The 17,363-nt window shown below is 47.0% G+C and overlaps 1 protein-coding gene across 4 annotated transcripts in view; it reads right to left on the bottom strand.

The window, feature by feature from the left end:
- TSPAN32 (tetraspanin 32) overlaps positions 1–17,363 on the bottom strand; it is a 33,580-nt gene that overhangs the window by 11,903 nt on the left and 4,314 nt on the right. For all 4 annotated transcript variants that reach the window (XM_072864635.1, XM_072864634.1, XM_072864633.1 and 1 more), the window contains one exon: positions 9,942–10,016. In XM_072864635.1, the coding sequence (XP_072720736.1) occupies positions 9,942–10,016 (75 nt within the window). The remainder of the gene's footprint in view (positions 1–9,941; positions 10,017–17,363) is intronic.

Below are 17,363 nucleotides of genomic sequence, written 5' to 3' on the forward strand. Positions count from 1 at the left end.
GACAGTAGTTAGCACCTAACAGACCAATACAGCTGGAGAAGAGAAAGTCTATGTGGGCTTCTTTTAGAAAGGTCTTACGCTCCCCCCACACATTAGCATCATTATAGTCAAGTGGATTTTCCTGTTCCTAGTGACATGCTGTGACCTACTGCTGGAGGAGTATTTCTGGATGAAGCTCTCCCTTGGAAGGAGGCTGTGCCTGCAACGCTCGTCAGTGAAAAACACCGAGAGCTGAAGATAAAACATCAGCTGGGCTTTGACTTAAGAAACATCTCAGGGTTAAGTGATATGGAGGTCACACCTTACAGTCATTCTTTTCCTGGAAGAAGCTGGATGAAATGTTCCAGCTCTAAATTAGTCAAATAATTGCTGCCTCCCATTTCTGTCTGCATTCCTTAATGAAACATTCATTTAGGGATGATATCGATGGGTTGTTGGATACAACAAATGGAAAATCACCACTGAGATTGATGTGGCTGACCCCAGCTGACTCAATAGAGCAGCATTTTTCACTTAAAGGAAAAGAAAGAAAGAATTTTGAGATTGTTTATCATCCTCTAAATCCTTTATCCCCCAAGAAGCAGAATTTATGACTACAGGAAGGCATTTACTCTAAGCCATTAGTGTTCTTGCCCTTGGCTATTAGAAACTAAAGCAAATTTCAATCTTACCTCCTTCAAGAGGAAAATTGACATTTTTGACTTCGGTTATTTATCAGGGGTAATTTTTACCTGTAACTGGATTTGGAACAGAAAGATCAGATGAGGAGATCAGCCTTCAGTTCCTGATCCCTTTGCAAGCCAGAGGTGTCAATGAATCCCCCTCCTGCTGCCAGCGAATACGCGTGCCTAGGCAACCTAAGCTAGTCGCTTCGATGTACGCTGGAAAAGTCATGTAGACTCATACCAAGAAGAACAGTCTGAGACCTACTCAGTGAGCCATCTTTGCAACAGTTGTTGGCCAAAAATCTCTCTGAAGAGCTGGAGGTCAAGGAGAACATAGTGAAAGGAGATGTCTGGATTGTCTCAAAGACAAGCCTACCTCTCTCCTTTCTGCCTAACAGGAATGGTCTTGACATGGCAGAGGAGAAAGGCAAGCATGACAAGCAGAAGAAGGATCCTCCTCTCCTGTGGCTCTTCGTGCCTTTGAGGTACCAAACGGAGCACACGCACCGCAGCCTCAGAAGAAACTGCCAGCTCAGCACTTCATGTTCTTTCAGCGTCACCAAGAGGGATGTATTCACTAGCACCACTCAGAAATATCCCTTCAGCAGCAGCTACTGCAGACTCCCTTGCTTAGCTATAAACCACGAGTTAGTCAGTTAAGATGTGAAACTGGAATAAAGTGGGTGACCCACTCAAAATCCTTCCTTGCTCCAGTAAGAAAAACACGTCTGCATTTCACTATCCCTGTCTTCCCTTTCCTCCCCAGCATGCAGAAATGCACGTTCACAGCATGTCAGAAAGAGGGGGCAGATGCAACTGCTTGGGTTTGGATAAAGCAACGATGCAACCGCAGTGGAACAGAGGAGGGGAAACTACTCCGGGTGCTTTAGCCAGGTTGCAGAGCAACTCCCACCATGTGGATCGAGCACATGGTAAGACGGGCTCTCCCCGCCCCGTGCTTGGTGAGGCCTTCATTGCTGTATCTAACACAGTCATTACAACTTGCTGCAGCTTTATATTTCCTTAATAGAATGTCAACCCTCCTCCTCTCCAGCTTTCCTGAAGCCAATCAATCCCAGCTGCAGAAATCCGGCCAGTGCTGCAAACCAAAGCGGCCTTTGAGGCCCCCCCTTGGAAAATGGCACAAGATAAGAAGGTGCTGCTCCCCCTCTGACTGCTGGTGGTTAACTGGGGACCACTGATGCGAGAAGAGCAAGATCCAGACGAGGCTTTTAGCTAAATGGTTTTCACCTTTTTTCTCCAGTATATATAAATACATACACAAACATACACACACATATATAATTTTTTTTAATAACTCATGCACTTCCCTTCACTTTCTGGTATTGGAAGAGGACCAGGCAACCCCTGACCATCTTTTGGTCCATCACTGAGCGAATACACAGAGGGAGAGAGAACAAAAAGCATCGTGGAACCAAAAATTCAGGAAAAGTGAAGCCTTACAAAGCTGTTTCTCTCCAATCCCAGCGCTTCCATCGGGTCCTTGCGCAAAACATTTAAAACAGGAGAAAGTGCTGAGCTGTTACACTGCTCACCTCCTCCTCATTTCCCATTTCCACACCCCAAAACAACAGCAAAAGTCTAGCTGTATGGGCGCTATACAACCCACTCAGCCAGTGGGCGGGGAGACATCACAGCCCCATGCTCAACCAAGCCATAAAGCCCCGAGGCCACCTCTGTGCTACTCGGGTGCAGCCAGGAGCATCGCTTTGTGACTGTGGCAGAGCACCAGATGCTTTACAGGGAAGCACAGAAACCCCAGGCAAGCAGTTAATCAACACCAACAAGTTTTCTCCCTAAATCCTCCAGATCTGGGGCTGCATCCCTTGTGAGTAACACCAGCCTCAGTGTTTCAAGGTCCTCTTGGGGTTTTGGTGGGTTTTGTTTGTTTGTTTGCTTTTTGTTTGGTTGGTTTTTTAAACAAACTTTAAGTATTTCAGTCCATTTTATAATGGTACTGCAAACCCAACATGCTGCCAAGTGCCCACACCGATCCTTGGTGATCCTTGGTGCTTGGTCACTCAGACACACAATCCATCAATTTATGAACCTCCTAACATCATGGTCAAATTATCTCGGTCATCCCCCCTCTCTCACCAAGTAGTACTTGAAACCACTGCCAGGCAAGACTGCTTCCCAACAGAAAGTATTAAAAAACATTGAAAAGAGTTTTGCTTAAAAAAAGTTGTATCAGCAATAGAGCTGGCCCCAGGGCAGCACTGTCACCTCCGAGCTGGTGGTGGCTGCCCCGCTGCAGTGAGCATCCTACAGCCACAGGAAGGTTGGATGTGCCACGGTGACAGCGACCATCAGAGTGGCCTTGGGTACCACAGCTGATGCTGCTGGAGACAGGAGCTCCGGCTAACACGCTGCCATGGAAAGCAGCAGAAATGGAGCCGTGTGGGTTCAGTATCAGGGCAATGATAAATTATAAAACCTGTGAGTGCGAATGCCTGTGTGGCATGTCAGACGAAGGACAGCAGAGTCTTGCTGGGGGGGAGCAGGCTGTTATTGTGTGATGAGAACATAAACGCTAGGAAAGAGTCACGATATTTAAAAACACTTTTTTCCATAGACTTCAGAGACTGGGAAAAGCTCGGTGCTTACTTTAAAGTGATTGTGCCTGGCAGAATAACAACAAGAGCAAGGGGGACATCAGATTATTCACTGTGTTTTGGCAGTCATACCACTGCTTTTTGAAAATGGTCTTGAAAGACCCCCATGAGTGGCTACAATCCTGATCCAGCTCCACTGAATCAGAAAACAAAATGACACTACCTGTATGCTTCTGGTCTGGTTTCAGAAAGCACCTGAACACACCTTCAGCTTGTGTTTAAGTCCCATTAAAATCTCTAGGACTTAAGCCTGCCTTTAAGTATTGCCTTCAGATGAGACGGACTGGACCCTGTAAGACTTTGTGCCAACACACACTGCTAGTGGGAGCGACAGAAACAAACACACCATGGAAAAACCACAGACTTGATTTGCCACTGGAAGGACCTCTACGATTCCACTTAAGAAATTACCTGGGAACCGCTGGGCCACACCTTGCGTACCTGCAGAAACAAGCAATGCACATGCACGTGCTGGTTTTGAGCACACAAAGACAGGATTCGCCTCCTGGGGACCCAGGCAATGCTGTGTCTGGCATTGCAAAGGTGCTGGTTAGGAGGAAGAGCCACAGACAGGAGAAGACAAGCGCTGATCCCATATGCAGGGAAGGGAGTAGGGAAGCTGCTCTTTTCAAGAACAGACCCCATGTGTAGCAATGCTCATTATTTAACAGCTGCAACTGTTAATCCCAGCTTTGCACCCCAGGCCCTGTTAGAAAATCACCCCCTCAAAAGATACCACCTTGCTCACTAACAAAGCTTAAAAGAGACTGTTTCTCCTTCCCAGTATGAGGAAGGGAGAGCAAACAGGTTCCTCTGAAGAAAGTTTCAAGCAGAGCAAGACTGCAGGAGAACCAGAGTGTGCACGAGTGGTTTGTGTTCCCCATCCCATGAAAAGCTAAATCCTCATGTTTATTCTGAGTACATGCAGTGCAATGAAAAGATGCTAATGCTTTTCTATGCATGAGGAGCCAAAAGCCACTGGTGAAACCTCCTTTTGAAATCACCCAGCAACTTGAGAGACCATTTGAAAATTAAGATATTGCCATATCATTGCAGCCAGTGCAAATTCAAGTGACCTCTTCATCCAAAGGACGTGGGAAATCGGGCCTTTATACCAGAAGTATGGGCAACTATTTGCGCCAGTGCTTAGTTTCAAATTTTCCCCTGACTTGGGAAATCATAATTTAATCAGTTTTAAGCTAACGTTTACCCGCAAATGAATCTCTGTAAAATGCTTGTCCTGCTGCAAAAGTCCTTTCATGTTGCAGCAATTTTATTTTTGCCGATTCACTCTGCCATCCTGACCGGCTTATGGGGCCAGCATCGCAGGGCTGCTGGAAGGATCTTCTAAGCTGCTGCAGAGAAGGGGAACAGCAGAAGATGACGTGACACTGAAACTCCTCCGGCCTCTTTCACAGCAGGGCCCAGAACAAAACCCCAAACCTATTTTTGTGTTGGCTAGCAAGGATGCCAAAAGTCTTTTATACTGCAGCTGCAAGGCTACCCTTTCCTCCAGCCTCTCCAGGCAGGTTTTTAAAGCAGCAGTTAATGGGTGAGGAGAGAGGGAAAGCTGTGGAGGAGGAGGAAGCAGCAGCCTTCCCCACCAGCTGTGCCAGATGTGGCATAAGTCTCTCCTACATCCTTCTCCGCAGGTTCCAGCTGCATTGGGCTGCGCTGGGAATGACTAAAAGACCTCACCTAAACAGGCAGTGGTTTGTGGTAAAGGAGCTGCCATAAAAATAACTTTGGAAAACAAGACTCAGCTCTTTGGCTTCAGGAACCAGGACTTCTTAACGTGGCTGAAAACCAGCTGAAAACATCATCATTCCGTGCATGAAAGGTGCTCGTGTAGAGGTCACCGTCCCTGCCCTCTCTTGTACATCGTTCTCTCATTGGCTTTGATTGCACCACCAGTGTTGATCCTCAGACAGATTTGTGACACTTTCCTACCCAGACCACATTTTGACCAGATGGGCCATAGGGAGGGCAACCAAACGTGCTCCTCACCCTTGTGGAGACCCTTGTCTGCACTAGGTCGGACATGGAAAGGGATCAACTCTCTCAAGTGATTCAGGCCAGGCAGAAAAGCACACTAAAGTTTCACAGGGGCTTGGAGGCTGGGCTGGGGTGTTTCTGGAGCCATGGCCTTGAGAGCGTGATGGGACAGAGGTGAAGGAGGAGTGCTGGGCGCAGCAGGTGAGGATGGGGCTCAGGAAGAAGCTGAGCTAGAAAATACTGAAACGTGAATGGCTCAGCACTGCAGCTAGCGGGAGAAAAGGTCCTTCAACAACCTCCAGATTGCAAATATTTTCATTTCAAATTTTCCTCCAAGCAGCTGACCTGCCCAGAGAGTTTTTCACACCTCTGCAAGTGACAGCAGCACCTTTTCTGTCAGCGCCGTTGGCTAAGAGACCAAGTGTTTCTTTGTAAACTGGGGGTAGACCCTAACAGAAAGGCTGCATTACACATTCTGGCAACACAGGGAGAGGATCTGGGATGTTACTCTGACTTATTTGTTCTTCCCCATTTTCTTCCCCATTTTCTTTGCAGAACCTACCAAGCAAACATACTTTGTGAACGAGTAGTTTATTAGTTGCTCATTAAAAGTACTTTAATGCAGACAGATGGTAAAAAGCAGCCTGAGAAGACAGTACGGAGGAGGCCTGGACCTCACAAAACCCATTCACTGGCTACATGGATGGGTCAGTAGAGCAGGAATAATTACAGTGCTGAACAGAGGGATCAACCTTTTAGGGTAAAGCACAATAAACCTCAGAATCATTATTTTTGCATGCCTGGTATATGTTACTTTAAGAATAAAGACAGGTGACACTGAGTCTATCTGGGATGCAGGTAACTTGAAATTAAAACACATGACATCTTTCTGAAAGAATTCATTCAGGAACTACAGAAGGTCACAAAAGCAGAAAAGAACAGGAAATGAGAAGATTCACAGTTTGTTTACAGTGCCCATGTCTGAGAATATCGAACATTTACAAATAACTCTTCTTTTTCCCCTGTCTTGCATAGCTTCTCTGTAAGAAGTACTGTAAACAGGCCTCTAAAGCAGTCACAAAGGCAAAAAGGGCATCTTGCTTTCATCATGTTCAAATGACATTTTTATCTACTGCCTCTTGAACATAACCATCAAAACAATTTTTCAGCTGAAAATTGGGCTTTTCCATTTTAGATGATTTTCTGTAAGAAGAGTCTGCTTTATGAAGGAAATTTAGATTTCTTATTTTTTTTTTGATCAAGAGGAGTAAACCACTGCGAGCATCTGCCGTGGTTTGGTGCAGGAGGGACCTCCCATCTCTCGGCTTGCAGAGGGAAGGGACGGCTCCGCTTTCAGCGCTGTCTGCGTTTGGCACCTCACCCGTGGGGCAGGAGAGGATGGGATCTACCAACGCCAGCTCCCAGCTGGCATTTCCAAATGCAATAGGCTGATTTTCTGTCTGGCTTTTCACTGGAAAGTCAATGTGTTTTGCATGGAAAAAATGCAAATTTTTGTTTTAGCCATGAACACGGGGGCAGTAGCCCCTCGGTGCTCTCAGAGGCACTGATTCAGGCACGTGTAATGGGCATATTCATCCATATTCAGTTTTACATCCCCAATTTCTCTTCCTTTCTTGGTAGCTGTGTACATCCCATCAGGCTTACAAGACGCCTGTCAATTTGGCTGAGTTTGATTTTTCCCCCTAATTACTGCAATTAACTATTTCTGACAGTACCAACACGCAGTAGGCTGGGGGAGGACACCTGCTTTAATTTAGCTCTTTAAGAAACTCAGACAAACAAACGGCTCTATAATGAGACTTCAGGAATCTCCCCACTGCTCCATTTGGTTTTCTGTGCCACTGCACTACCTGTCTTTCTGTCCTGGAGGGGGAGTCACATCTGCATTTCTCTCTCACATCTGCATTTCTCTCTCACATCTGCATTTCTCTCACTGGTGAGACAGGTTACCTTTCAAGCGAAACCAAATTTCCATATGTTTTGTAAGTGACACTCCTAATTAAATCTTTCCTCATTTATATTCCCTGTTTCTCTTTGCATTTGAGAAAGCAGAGAGACCCAAGACAATATCTAATGGTATTTTAATTTTTCTGTTGTCAGCAACACTGCTGGTTTTCTTTACCCAGAAAGTAAACATTTTACAAAAACCCCTTGTTTTGCCTAGTGGAAACCCTTTCGCTTAAAGAAACCCAGCCAACTACTAAAGTTAACCATAACACATGGGTGCATTTATGGGCAGGGCACTTAAAGCAAAAAACCAGGAAAATAATTTGAAGTAAAAACAGATGTAGTGATAAAGAGATATACAGAGAAAGTAATTTTCCTTTAAATATTTTCAGCAAAATATTTTTCTGAATGGCACATCCCTGTATTAACCCAATACACAACTTTTTCTTGCAGCCTTTTTACACCCTACTCCATGTTTGTGGATTAAAAGTATAACTAAATAGTCTATTTGGATAACGCAATTTCACAAGACCAACCAGACACACTTTCTGGTGCCATTTCTCCTTCACTAACACAGCTTTTGTTTAAATCTCTCATTACAAACTTCTGCAGAAGAAGGAGGAAACTGTGCTCGAGGCCTCCCTTCTGTGCTGGTCATGAAAACAGAATTATTTCCATATTAAACTGTTAGTGTGAAAATAACAAATTTTGATAGTTTTGCCTGAAACCTGGGAAAATACATGCAGAGGCTGTGGAAAGACTCTTTTTCATGGATGTCTCAGCTCTGATTGAATCTGTTTCAGCCAGCTAAGTGTAGAGGTAAAAGATACTGCTGTGCCATCAGCACTCACCCTAACATTTCCAAAGCAGCTGGACAAATTCATGGAGGAAAAATCCACTGAGAGGATTACAGGCAAAGGCACAAGCAGGTGCCACCAGCAGGCACCTGAGCCACAAGCTGTTGGCATCTGAAAAAGCATTGCTTTGTGCTCGCTGGGTTTTTTATGCTCCTACCTGGCCAACAGCGGGTGTGCCTGTCTGAGAGCGGGTACCTTTCGTCTGATCCAGAGTAGCCATCTGCATATTTCAAAGGATGTTCAGCTACTGTGGCCACTGGTTAGCTCTGGACAAACTTTCTAGAGAAGCAGGAACTTACCCCTCACCTTAACGTTGACTTTGCCCTTTAGATTTCTGCTTCCAAAAGGACTGGACTTTAATTTTTGCACAGGACACCAAACTGTTATGGGACAGGGTTTCTTGTCCCTGAGAAGTGCAATTGCCGGAGTCCTAGCATGGATCGAGTCTTTGGGGTTTTGATGGACTGCTCCTCCAGCAGAGAACAAAATCCCTTCCGACGCTTTTTTCCTGGCACACTGGTCTTCAATCCCCCACAGTGTCTGTAACCCTAAAGAGATCAGCTGGCAGCATCAACGCGACCCTAATCCATTGGGATGATGTTTCATGTTACTCATATCCTCGTTGCTGGCCAGAGCATTGCAGGTTGCAGCACATGCCTGGGGCTGAGGAGGAGCAAAATGGAGATGGGGACTGACCTGCTGCATGAAACATCTATCAAAGTCCTAAACACTTATCTGAATTACTGTTAGATAATTTGGATACTTGCTTACAATACCAGTGTTCTGCTTTCAAAAAAGAGAAGTCATGATTTTTTTGCAGCCCTAAGTCTCTTAATTTTTTTTTTTTTGAGTGTGGGGATGCAGGAAGGGGAATTAAGACCAAGCAGCAACATATTGCTCTGAATGAGGCGAGGAATAAATATACAAAAAGCAAATTATATCAGATCAGGGAAGGGTTAAAAAAAAGTCTAAACTTCTTCAGGCTACTAAATATTAAGTTCAATTTCTGCTTTCTCCAGCAGCCTGCTACCCTGGCCCCAGGGGCATCCTGGCCCTGGGGTAAGGGTACCCACTGCGATGCGCAGGGCTGTCCCTTAGCCACTCTGCATGCCTCGACTTAACTTCCCCAGCACCTTGCATCTCCAACACCATCCCTCTACCACAGTACCAGAAAGCTCTGGGTTAACAATTCAAAACCCAACTTTCTGGCAAATTTGACTGCATACAATCTTCTCTTTCTGGTCCAGCATGACCGCAACACAAAACACCATTTTTCACACTAGTGTTTTTACTGTACCACTGCTTCCGGTTAATAAACACGTCTCCTGGCTGTTTCTCCTGGCCATTGCCAGAGACAACCTGAACAGTCAGAACCTGCCACTGCCTTTGAATAGAGGCTCCCAACTGACGCTAGAAGGAATTAGAGCTAGCTGAAAATGACTTTTCAAAAGCCAAGCATCTCATTTAAAACAAAACAAAACAAAACAAAACAAAACAAAACAAAACAAAACAAACATCCCCTGCAAAAAAAAATCCCAAAGCTATTTAAAATGAGACTTGCATTTGTTTTGCCTTCAGGACAAAGGATTTGCCCTGTGTGAGGGTTTCCGTAGCTTCTCCCTTCAGATGACCCCATCAGGCAGCTGATGAAGGCGGCCCTGTTCTTGCAAAGGACGGATGCGACAGAGTATGCATCTGATAGACCTCGGCATGGACGGCTTAATTACCACCAGATGTCCCTTTTATGGGAGAAATCATTGCTACAAAAAACCCTCCATCTGACGAGATGCTGGTGGTATTTCCTAGCAGCCGAGGCTTACCTCTGTGCTGTGCGTGTATCTCCAGCAGGCAGCTGGGATCAATCCACAGAAGGCCAGAGCAAAACAGAAAAATCCCTGAGGATAAAGAGGAAAAATACCATCAGTTACAGTATGGGGAGAAAAGCAGCCATTTGAAAACACCATTGGGACACATTTAATATGCTTGTTTGAGCAAGTTTAGTTAAAGTTAGAGCTAAACATCCCCTTCTTTTAATATACCTCATAATGCTGGTTACTTAAAAGAAATTAGATGGATAATAATGTGATTCTCTCTCAGGAGCCCTCTAATTATACTGTGGCCGTTTGAAGGGGTTGACCAAAAAAGCACCCGGCTTCCTGCGGAGCGGTTAACCTATTCTGCCCAAATTCCCCTTGGGAAAAAAAAAAAAAGGAGAGAAAAACATATTTACAGTATGCTCCTCTTCTGCAGCAGGACTGTGCCCCAGAACAGCACCTCCTTACTGAGGGGGTTCAATCCCCCGTGTTTAAAACTTGGCTATCCATTTCAAAGAGGGGAAAACCCACATGAATAGTCCATAAAGAAGCAAGTAATCACGATGGAGAGCAACCTGCTCTGGAAAAGGAGCTGGACTTTACCCGGTTAGCAAAGTGGCAGCTGCATGGCCAAGCCGCCTTCCTTAAATCAGCTCCATCCTAGTTAGACAAAAGGACGACAGAAATATAATCAAGGCCAGCAACTGACCCTGAAGTGTCTAAACAATAACAGCAACGATGCAGGAGGCGGCTTGACTTTTGTCTTCTTCCCTAGGCTTGCAGAGCTGGAAGTTAGATGCGTTGTCTCTTTATTTGAACAGACCTGATCAAAAAAAAACCCCTGATGTAAACAGTGTTTGCCTGTTGTGACAGCTGGACCAAAGGATCTTGTTCACATTTAAAAAATAATTTAAAAAAGGAAGAAAAAAAATGCCTGTAAAGCCTTTGAAAGCCAAATGTGGATTCATCAAATATGAATCCACAGCTTAGTCTTGGAATGGCAAAAGATGATGAATAAGCACCCGTCGAAAATTATTGCCCTTACAAGTTTTTCCATGCAACTGTCCCTCTTCCAACAAGAAGTTATGAGGCCGGGGAAAATTACCCAACTGACTGCAACTTATTTTGGTTTCTGATTTTTTTCTGTGAGTGTTTTAATAGTATGATACAGCTGAAATCACTTTAAAAAGGGTAAATCTTTCATGAAAGTTTGTCACATTCAGACTTAAGGAGAGGAAGAAGAGCGTTGCTGCTAGCAGTTCTGCTTCACCAAAAAACTTTTGCTTAAAAAGTATGGTTTAAAAAAAAAAAAAAAGCCCCAAACTCCTCCATATGCAGCAAGAAAGGAAAATGTGTTACTTTAAATCCTGGAAATGAACGTGAACATGCCAATAAACTGCCTTTTGCTGGTTCTTGTCCATTTGCTGCCTGCTGTGTTTCTCTGCTCGCAGCAGGACAATGCCCTGCCTGGGGACTTTGCTCCAGGAACAAGACCGCTGTTGGCATTTCACCACTTTTTCGGGGCTGCCTTGCTTCAGGCTCTGCATCAGACGCTAGGGAAAACCCTGGTACGACTCTTACGAAAAACCTTAAATTATGTATGTCCAGTCTCTCCTTTTAATTTTTTGGCAGATGGCTGGCCATATAGGTGGTGAGATCACTTGCTGCCTTGCCAAGAGCTGAAATGGGATAACAGAAGACCCTAAAGGATATGAAAGGAAAGTCTGATCAAACGCTGACGTGACAAGGGGGATATAAGTAGTGAAGATGGGGAAAAGCCACAGACGAAAGCACAGCATGACCAAGTGCGCACCCAGCCAGGGTGTGCGGTTCAACCCCTGCAGGTACAGCACAAATTGGAAGGGGGAGGAGGTGAGGTTATATGGGCATTTCAGGTTGCTCCTCAATAGGACCAGACCCTGCATTTTGCACCTCCTCCAACAACTTCCCCCCAAAACAAATAGCGTAACGAAGTCAATGTTTTCACCAAAATCAAGCTCAAAGACAAGAAAAAAAAGAGAAAATTATGGCAGATTAAAAAACAGCACTGATAGCAACATGAAAGCTCTTCTGCACATCGTTCCAGTAAAGGTTTAATTGAGAGGACCCACCATGAACCTGGAGAGTGAGAACAAGACCGTGCCAGTGGCACCACCCAGATTTCTCCCCCTTCCCCCGCCGTGCTCTCCCTTCCTTCCCCCACCAGCTCCAGCACTTACGACATCTCTCTGGGGCCAGAAACCCCAGCAGATTAAAATCCTCCTTCTGATCTTCCCTTCCTCAGCTCCACCCCACATCTCAGTCCTTCACCTCCAGCATTGGCTCTCCCTTTATTTCTGTCTAGCTGCTCTGGGAATACCGAGACGTGTCCCCTTGGGAAGCTCCCCCTTCATCCAGCCGGTGTGGAGCAATTACATGGCTCCGAGAACAACTTATAAATGAATTATAAGCTGCTTTTTCCCTTCCCAGCCAAAAGGCATTTGGAAGAGCAACTTTCTAATTACATTAGAAGACATTTGGAGGAAAAAAGAAAAAGGCAACGCGTAGTTTGCATACAAATGTGGAAGGGTCGAGGCTGGTTCACCATATCCCAGACCCTTGGAGCTCCTTGGAGCCAGACAGGGCCTGCTGCCTGCTCCCTTTGCAGGAGGCAGCCACATCAGCCCCACGGAGGGCTGTCACCAGCCAGACATCAATTACTCTTTTATGAATGACCTTGTTTCCATCCTTGCTGCAAGGAACAATTTGTCTTCGAGAGACCTGGCAGAATCTGCAGAAACAGCGTCTTGTCTGTTGGCTGGTGTATCTTTTAATTCACCTTTCTGACGCTTCCCCTTTGGTTAAGGGGGTCCGCTTCAGATGAGGGAGGGATCCTTTAGCTCAGACTGGGTTCAGCAGCTCTGCCAAACCCCCACACACCCAGGGAAGGAGCTGACCTGTGCCCTGCTCAGCTCCAGCTACTTTTTGGTGCTGCTGTGGCCATCGCAAGGGCCAGCTCCCTGCCAGACTTCACAGCCCAGTGGCAGGGAAGAGGGGAGCTAATTTCAAATTGCATCCATCAGGTTGCATGCCTCCCTCCCTGACCCAGTTCATCTAAAAGCACACAATGTTTCTGCCTTTCCATATAGCAAACACGAGCCAGTGATCTCAGTCGAAAGGAGGAAGCCATCCTTGGGTCCAACTGAGCATATCAGCTCTGCCGGTGCCTGCTCCCCGGGGACCACCAGCGCACGGATGCCTCGCTCAGGAGTGCTGCACCACGAGGGAGAGCACGGGAGACAGATTCATTGTGAAAGCAAGATGCTGAAGTGCACTGTGGTGTTATTAAGGACCCTCTACACACTTGCCTACAATGATACACCTGGGAACAGTAAAGCAAACAGCCTGTGCTGTGTGCTGGCCCTACTGGCACATCACTCTCAGTGAAAAACTGGGTTATATCGGGCATTCACTGAGGCTTTTTTACCACAGAAATTGTTTGAAACTGGTGCTTGGAACAGCTGCTCCTGAACACAAATTTTGCTCTAGAAGAACGTTTTTTTTAGGCTGGAAAGTTAAGGTATAAGAATTTCATCTGGGATATTCTGGTTGGCATGTGGTCCCTGCTTTTTTTTTCCCCTCCCCTCTCTCTGTCTGACCAGATACCAGCACACCATGCCTTAGACCCCACTGGAGCCAGAGTCTTTCCTTTGTACAGCAAAACGGCAGTTTTCCTTCCTTCTCCTCCCCTTCAATAGTGATATGGCCTTCAGGGGCCATGAGAGCTGCAGGATGTTTATGTTCAGGACTGACTGCATGATGGACCACGGATCACCAAAAAGCAGAGCTTGCCAGAACTATAGCTGGAGGACAGTCAATAAACCTGTCACTACTCTCCCTGTTTAAGAGGAGCTTTGGGGATAATAGTCCAGGATTTTAGAACCTTTTTTTTTATCCTTAAGTTCTCAGTTACTCTCTAGAAACCAGCTTCCTCGCAAGTGTCAGTGGAGGCACAGTGGCATCTGTCAGGTCTGGTGATGCTGCTAATGCAGCTACAGGACAAACTCCTGAGATATGTGTGCTTTAACCAATTTGACCTGTTCTGGTTTCTAACCACTGTGTACCCATTATCATTATTAGGGCAGCACCAGTAAGGCCTGCAAAGACCGAGGCCCCTCCTCTGTATACACACAAACCTCCAGATAGCCAGGCAAGGTGAGCACTTATGATTTAAATAGACCCAAAAAAAAAAAAAAAAAAAAAAAAGTCAGTAGAGAAACTGAGGCACAAGAAGGAGATGGGATCCACCCAAGCCAATGACCAGGGTAATGCTCCTCTAAGCCCATCTGCATCCTGGCTAGCATTTCCCCAGGATAGCTGGTTTATCAAGGGGCATTGTGGTGGATTAGCCACATTGATGCAGACATCCCCTGAGCGTGGCTCGGTTTCCTATACAGCCACAGATGTCAGGCACCAATAATCTGGTGTCTTCCCTCTTTGATTAAAGAGTGAATTAAATGGTCTTCTAAACAAGACACACACTTTGCAGGGGAGGAAAAGTCCTTTAAAATCAATAGTGGGGGAAGGTGAAAAATCCTCTCTATTAACAACCAGAAAAAAAAGCTACAAGCAGTGGGCTGCACAGTTCTGCCAGCTACAGCCCAGCGGGGATCAGCAGGGCAGGATGCAACGCCGCCGAGTTTCAGAGCCCCACAGGGCTGAGCCCCACTCCTGCCTGCGATTACATCTCACCGCAGCCATCAGGGGCTGGCTCTCCCTGCCTGCTTTTCTTGCTTGCAGATCAGAGATTAAATAAGAGCCTTGGGAGGGGGTAGCAACTGGTGGGAAAACAAGGAGCAGGCTGGCCCTTGCCGTAAGATACTGACAGTTAGACCGGGGGGGGGGGCAATTTATAGGAGCAAGCAAAGCTCCCCTCTGTGATTTCAGGTGCCGATGAGCTCCTTGAACAAGGAGGAGCAGAGGATAAAGTTGCTGGTGACCAGCTCTTGGGCATTTCCCAGCGCCCCCCGGTAATTTCTGAAGGGCTGGGGACATGCCACCCCCGGTAGTGGTTACGGCGGCTGCTCCCTTGCCCAGTGCATTTCCCCGGCAGCTCCCGGCGCCGAGTGCCACGGCCCGGCGCGGCGGGGAGCGGGGAGCTCGGCGGGCCCGCGGCCCCCTCCAGCGGCCGAGGCGCAGCCGGGCCGGCCGCTGCCGGGAAAGCGCCGCGGTGGAGCGGCCCCTCGCCCGGTGCGAGCTGCCCGCCCTTGCACCCCGCCCTGCACCTTCACACGCTGCCGGAGAGGGTGGAAACGCAGCTTGAAGGCAACCAAGGGGCACCCCGTCATCCCTGCTGAGAGCGGAGTGGGAGGAATGCCTCGTTGCCACAGCCGCGGAGAAAGCGCCTCGCAGCCTTCCTCCTCTTCCCACAGGCAGATGATGCCGTGTCTTCACTGCAACGGTATCATCAGAGATCCAAAATGAAGACGGCCACCTCCCCCAGAGGACCAGACTGTGGATGCTAAAGCAAAGGGAACAGGATGCCCTAGGAACCACAGAGAAAAGTAAATAGCTAGTTTGGGGTTTCTGCCAGCCAGGGGTTTCTTTGGTGGCCAGAGCTTGGCTGTGTTACTCCAAACCGGCCAGGCTGGGGGAGTCCACGGGGCGCTGGAGAAAAGGACCTGCTCGCCCTGACACCCACGGCAAGGGGAAAAGAGAGCAGCATCAGGTGGCCCTTGGAGGAGGGACAGCAACGCTGGAGTTCGCTGGATATGTTTTTCTTCAACTATCCCTTCAGGAAACAGCTATAATTTTAACGTCTTTTACTAGCGGCATGTCCCAAACCATACTGCACACAGAGTAGGGCAACCGAATACACATTACAGAGAAGTTCAACTATATTTTCAGGCAGCCCTGACAATCTCCCTAGCCTGCACATACCCATCTGTTGTTTTAGATGTTGTAATTGCAGGCACGCATGAAAATATACTTCAGCGAAAGAGAGGGGAATTATATGTACTCTGCTAGCAGTATTCATGGGAACTGTGTCACTCAGGCCCCTTTGAGCGTCTCAGACAGAGAGAGGAAGACTGCGTCATGAGAAAGTGAAAACATTAACTTCAGTAGCTGCTTTGCACTAAGTTTTAAAGGTGTCTGCTTCTCATTCCACCATCAGTATCGTTTTCTCTAATTACATAGATTAGATCACAGAATCACAGAATCGTATGGGTTGGAAAAGACCTTTAAGATCATTGAGTCCAACCGTAAACCTAACACTGCCAAGTCCACCACTATACCATGTCCCTAAGCACCTCATCCAAACGTCTTTTAAATACCTCCAGGGATGGCGACTCAACCACTTCCCTGAGCAGCCTGTTCCAATGGTTGATAACCCTTTCAGTGAAGTAAAATTTCCTAATATCCAGTCTAAACCTCCCCTGGCGCAACTTGAGGCCATTTCCTCTTGTCCTATCACTCGTTACTTGGGAGAAGAGACCGACCCCCACCTCGCTACAACCTCCTTTCAGGCAGTTGTAGAGAGCAATAAGGTCTCTCCTCAGCCTCCTCTTCTCCAGGCTAAACAACCCCAGTTCCCTCAGCCGCTCCTCATCAGACTTGTGCTCTAGACCCTTCACCAGCTTCGTTGCCCTTCTCTGGACACGCTCCAGCACCTCAATGTCTCTCTTGTAGTGAGGGGCCCAAAACTGAACACAGTATTTGAGGTGCGGCCTCACCAGTGCCAACTACAGGGGCACGATCACTTCCCTAGTCCTGCTGGCCACACTATTTCTGATACAAGCCAGGATGCCATTGGCTTTCTTGGCCACCTGGGCACACTGCTGGCTCATATTCAGGCGGCTGTCCACCAACACCGCCAGGTCCTTCTCTGCTGGGCAGCTTTCCAGCCACTCTTCCCCAAGCCTGTAGCGTTGCATGGGGTTGTTGTGATCCAAGTGCAGGACCTTGCACTTGGCCTTGTTAAACCTCATACAATTAACCTTGGCCCATCGATCCAGCCTGTCCAGATCCCTCTGTAGAGCCTTCCTACCCTCAAGCAGATCAACGCTCCCGCATATCTTGGTGTCATCTGCAAACTTACTGAGGGTGCACTCGATCCCTTCATCCCTTCATCATCTTCATCAAGATAAATGTCTTGAAAGCTAGTTTATGTATGACAGCAGTGCAATTATTTTATATTAAGCACAGCTTCATGCACAGCAACCTACCTGTTAACTTCTGCCCTTCCTACAACACAGGCGAACATGCAGTGAGCAGTGCTTTTCTGCTCATCCCTCCAGCCTCGAGGCTGGAAGCTGCTGTGTTCAGACTAAACCCTGTGTGCAGCCTGGACCTGAGCTCACAGTCCAGTTTACTAATGCTGGAGCGGTCCGGGCTCAAACAGGCACTTCGCTATGGATGATGGAGAGGAGAAAGGTGGCAGTTCAGTTC

Source organism: Ciconia boyciana, chromosome 6 (assembly GCF_034638445.1).
Source record: "Ciconia boyciana chromosome 6, ASM3463844v1, whole genome shotgun sequence".
Taxonomy (NCBI): domain Eukaryota; kingdom Metazoa; phylum Chordata; class Aves; order Ciconiiformes; family Ciconiidae; genus Ciconia; species Ciconia boyciana.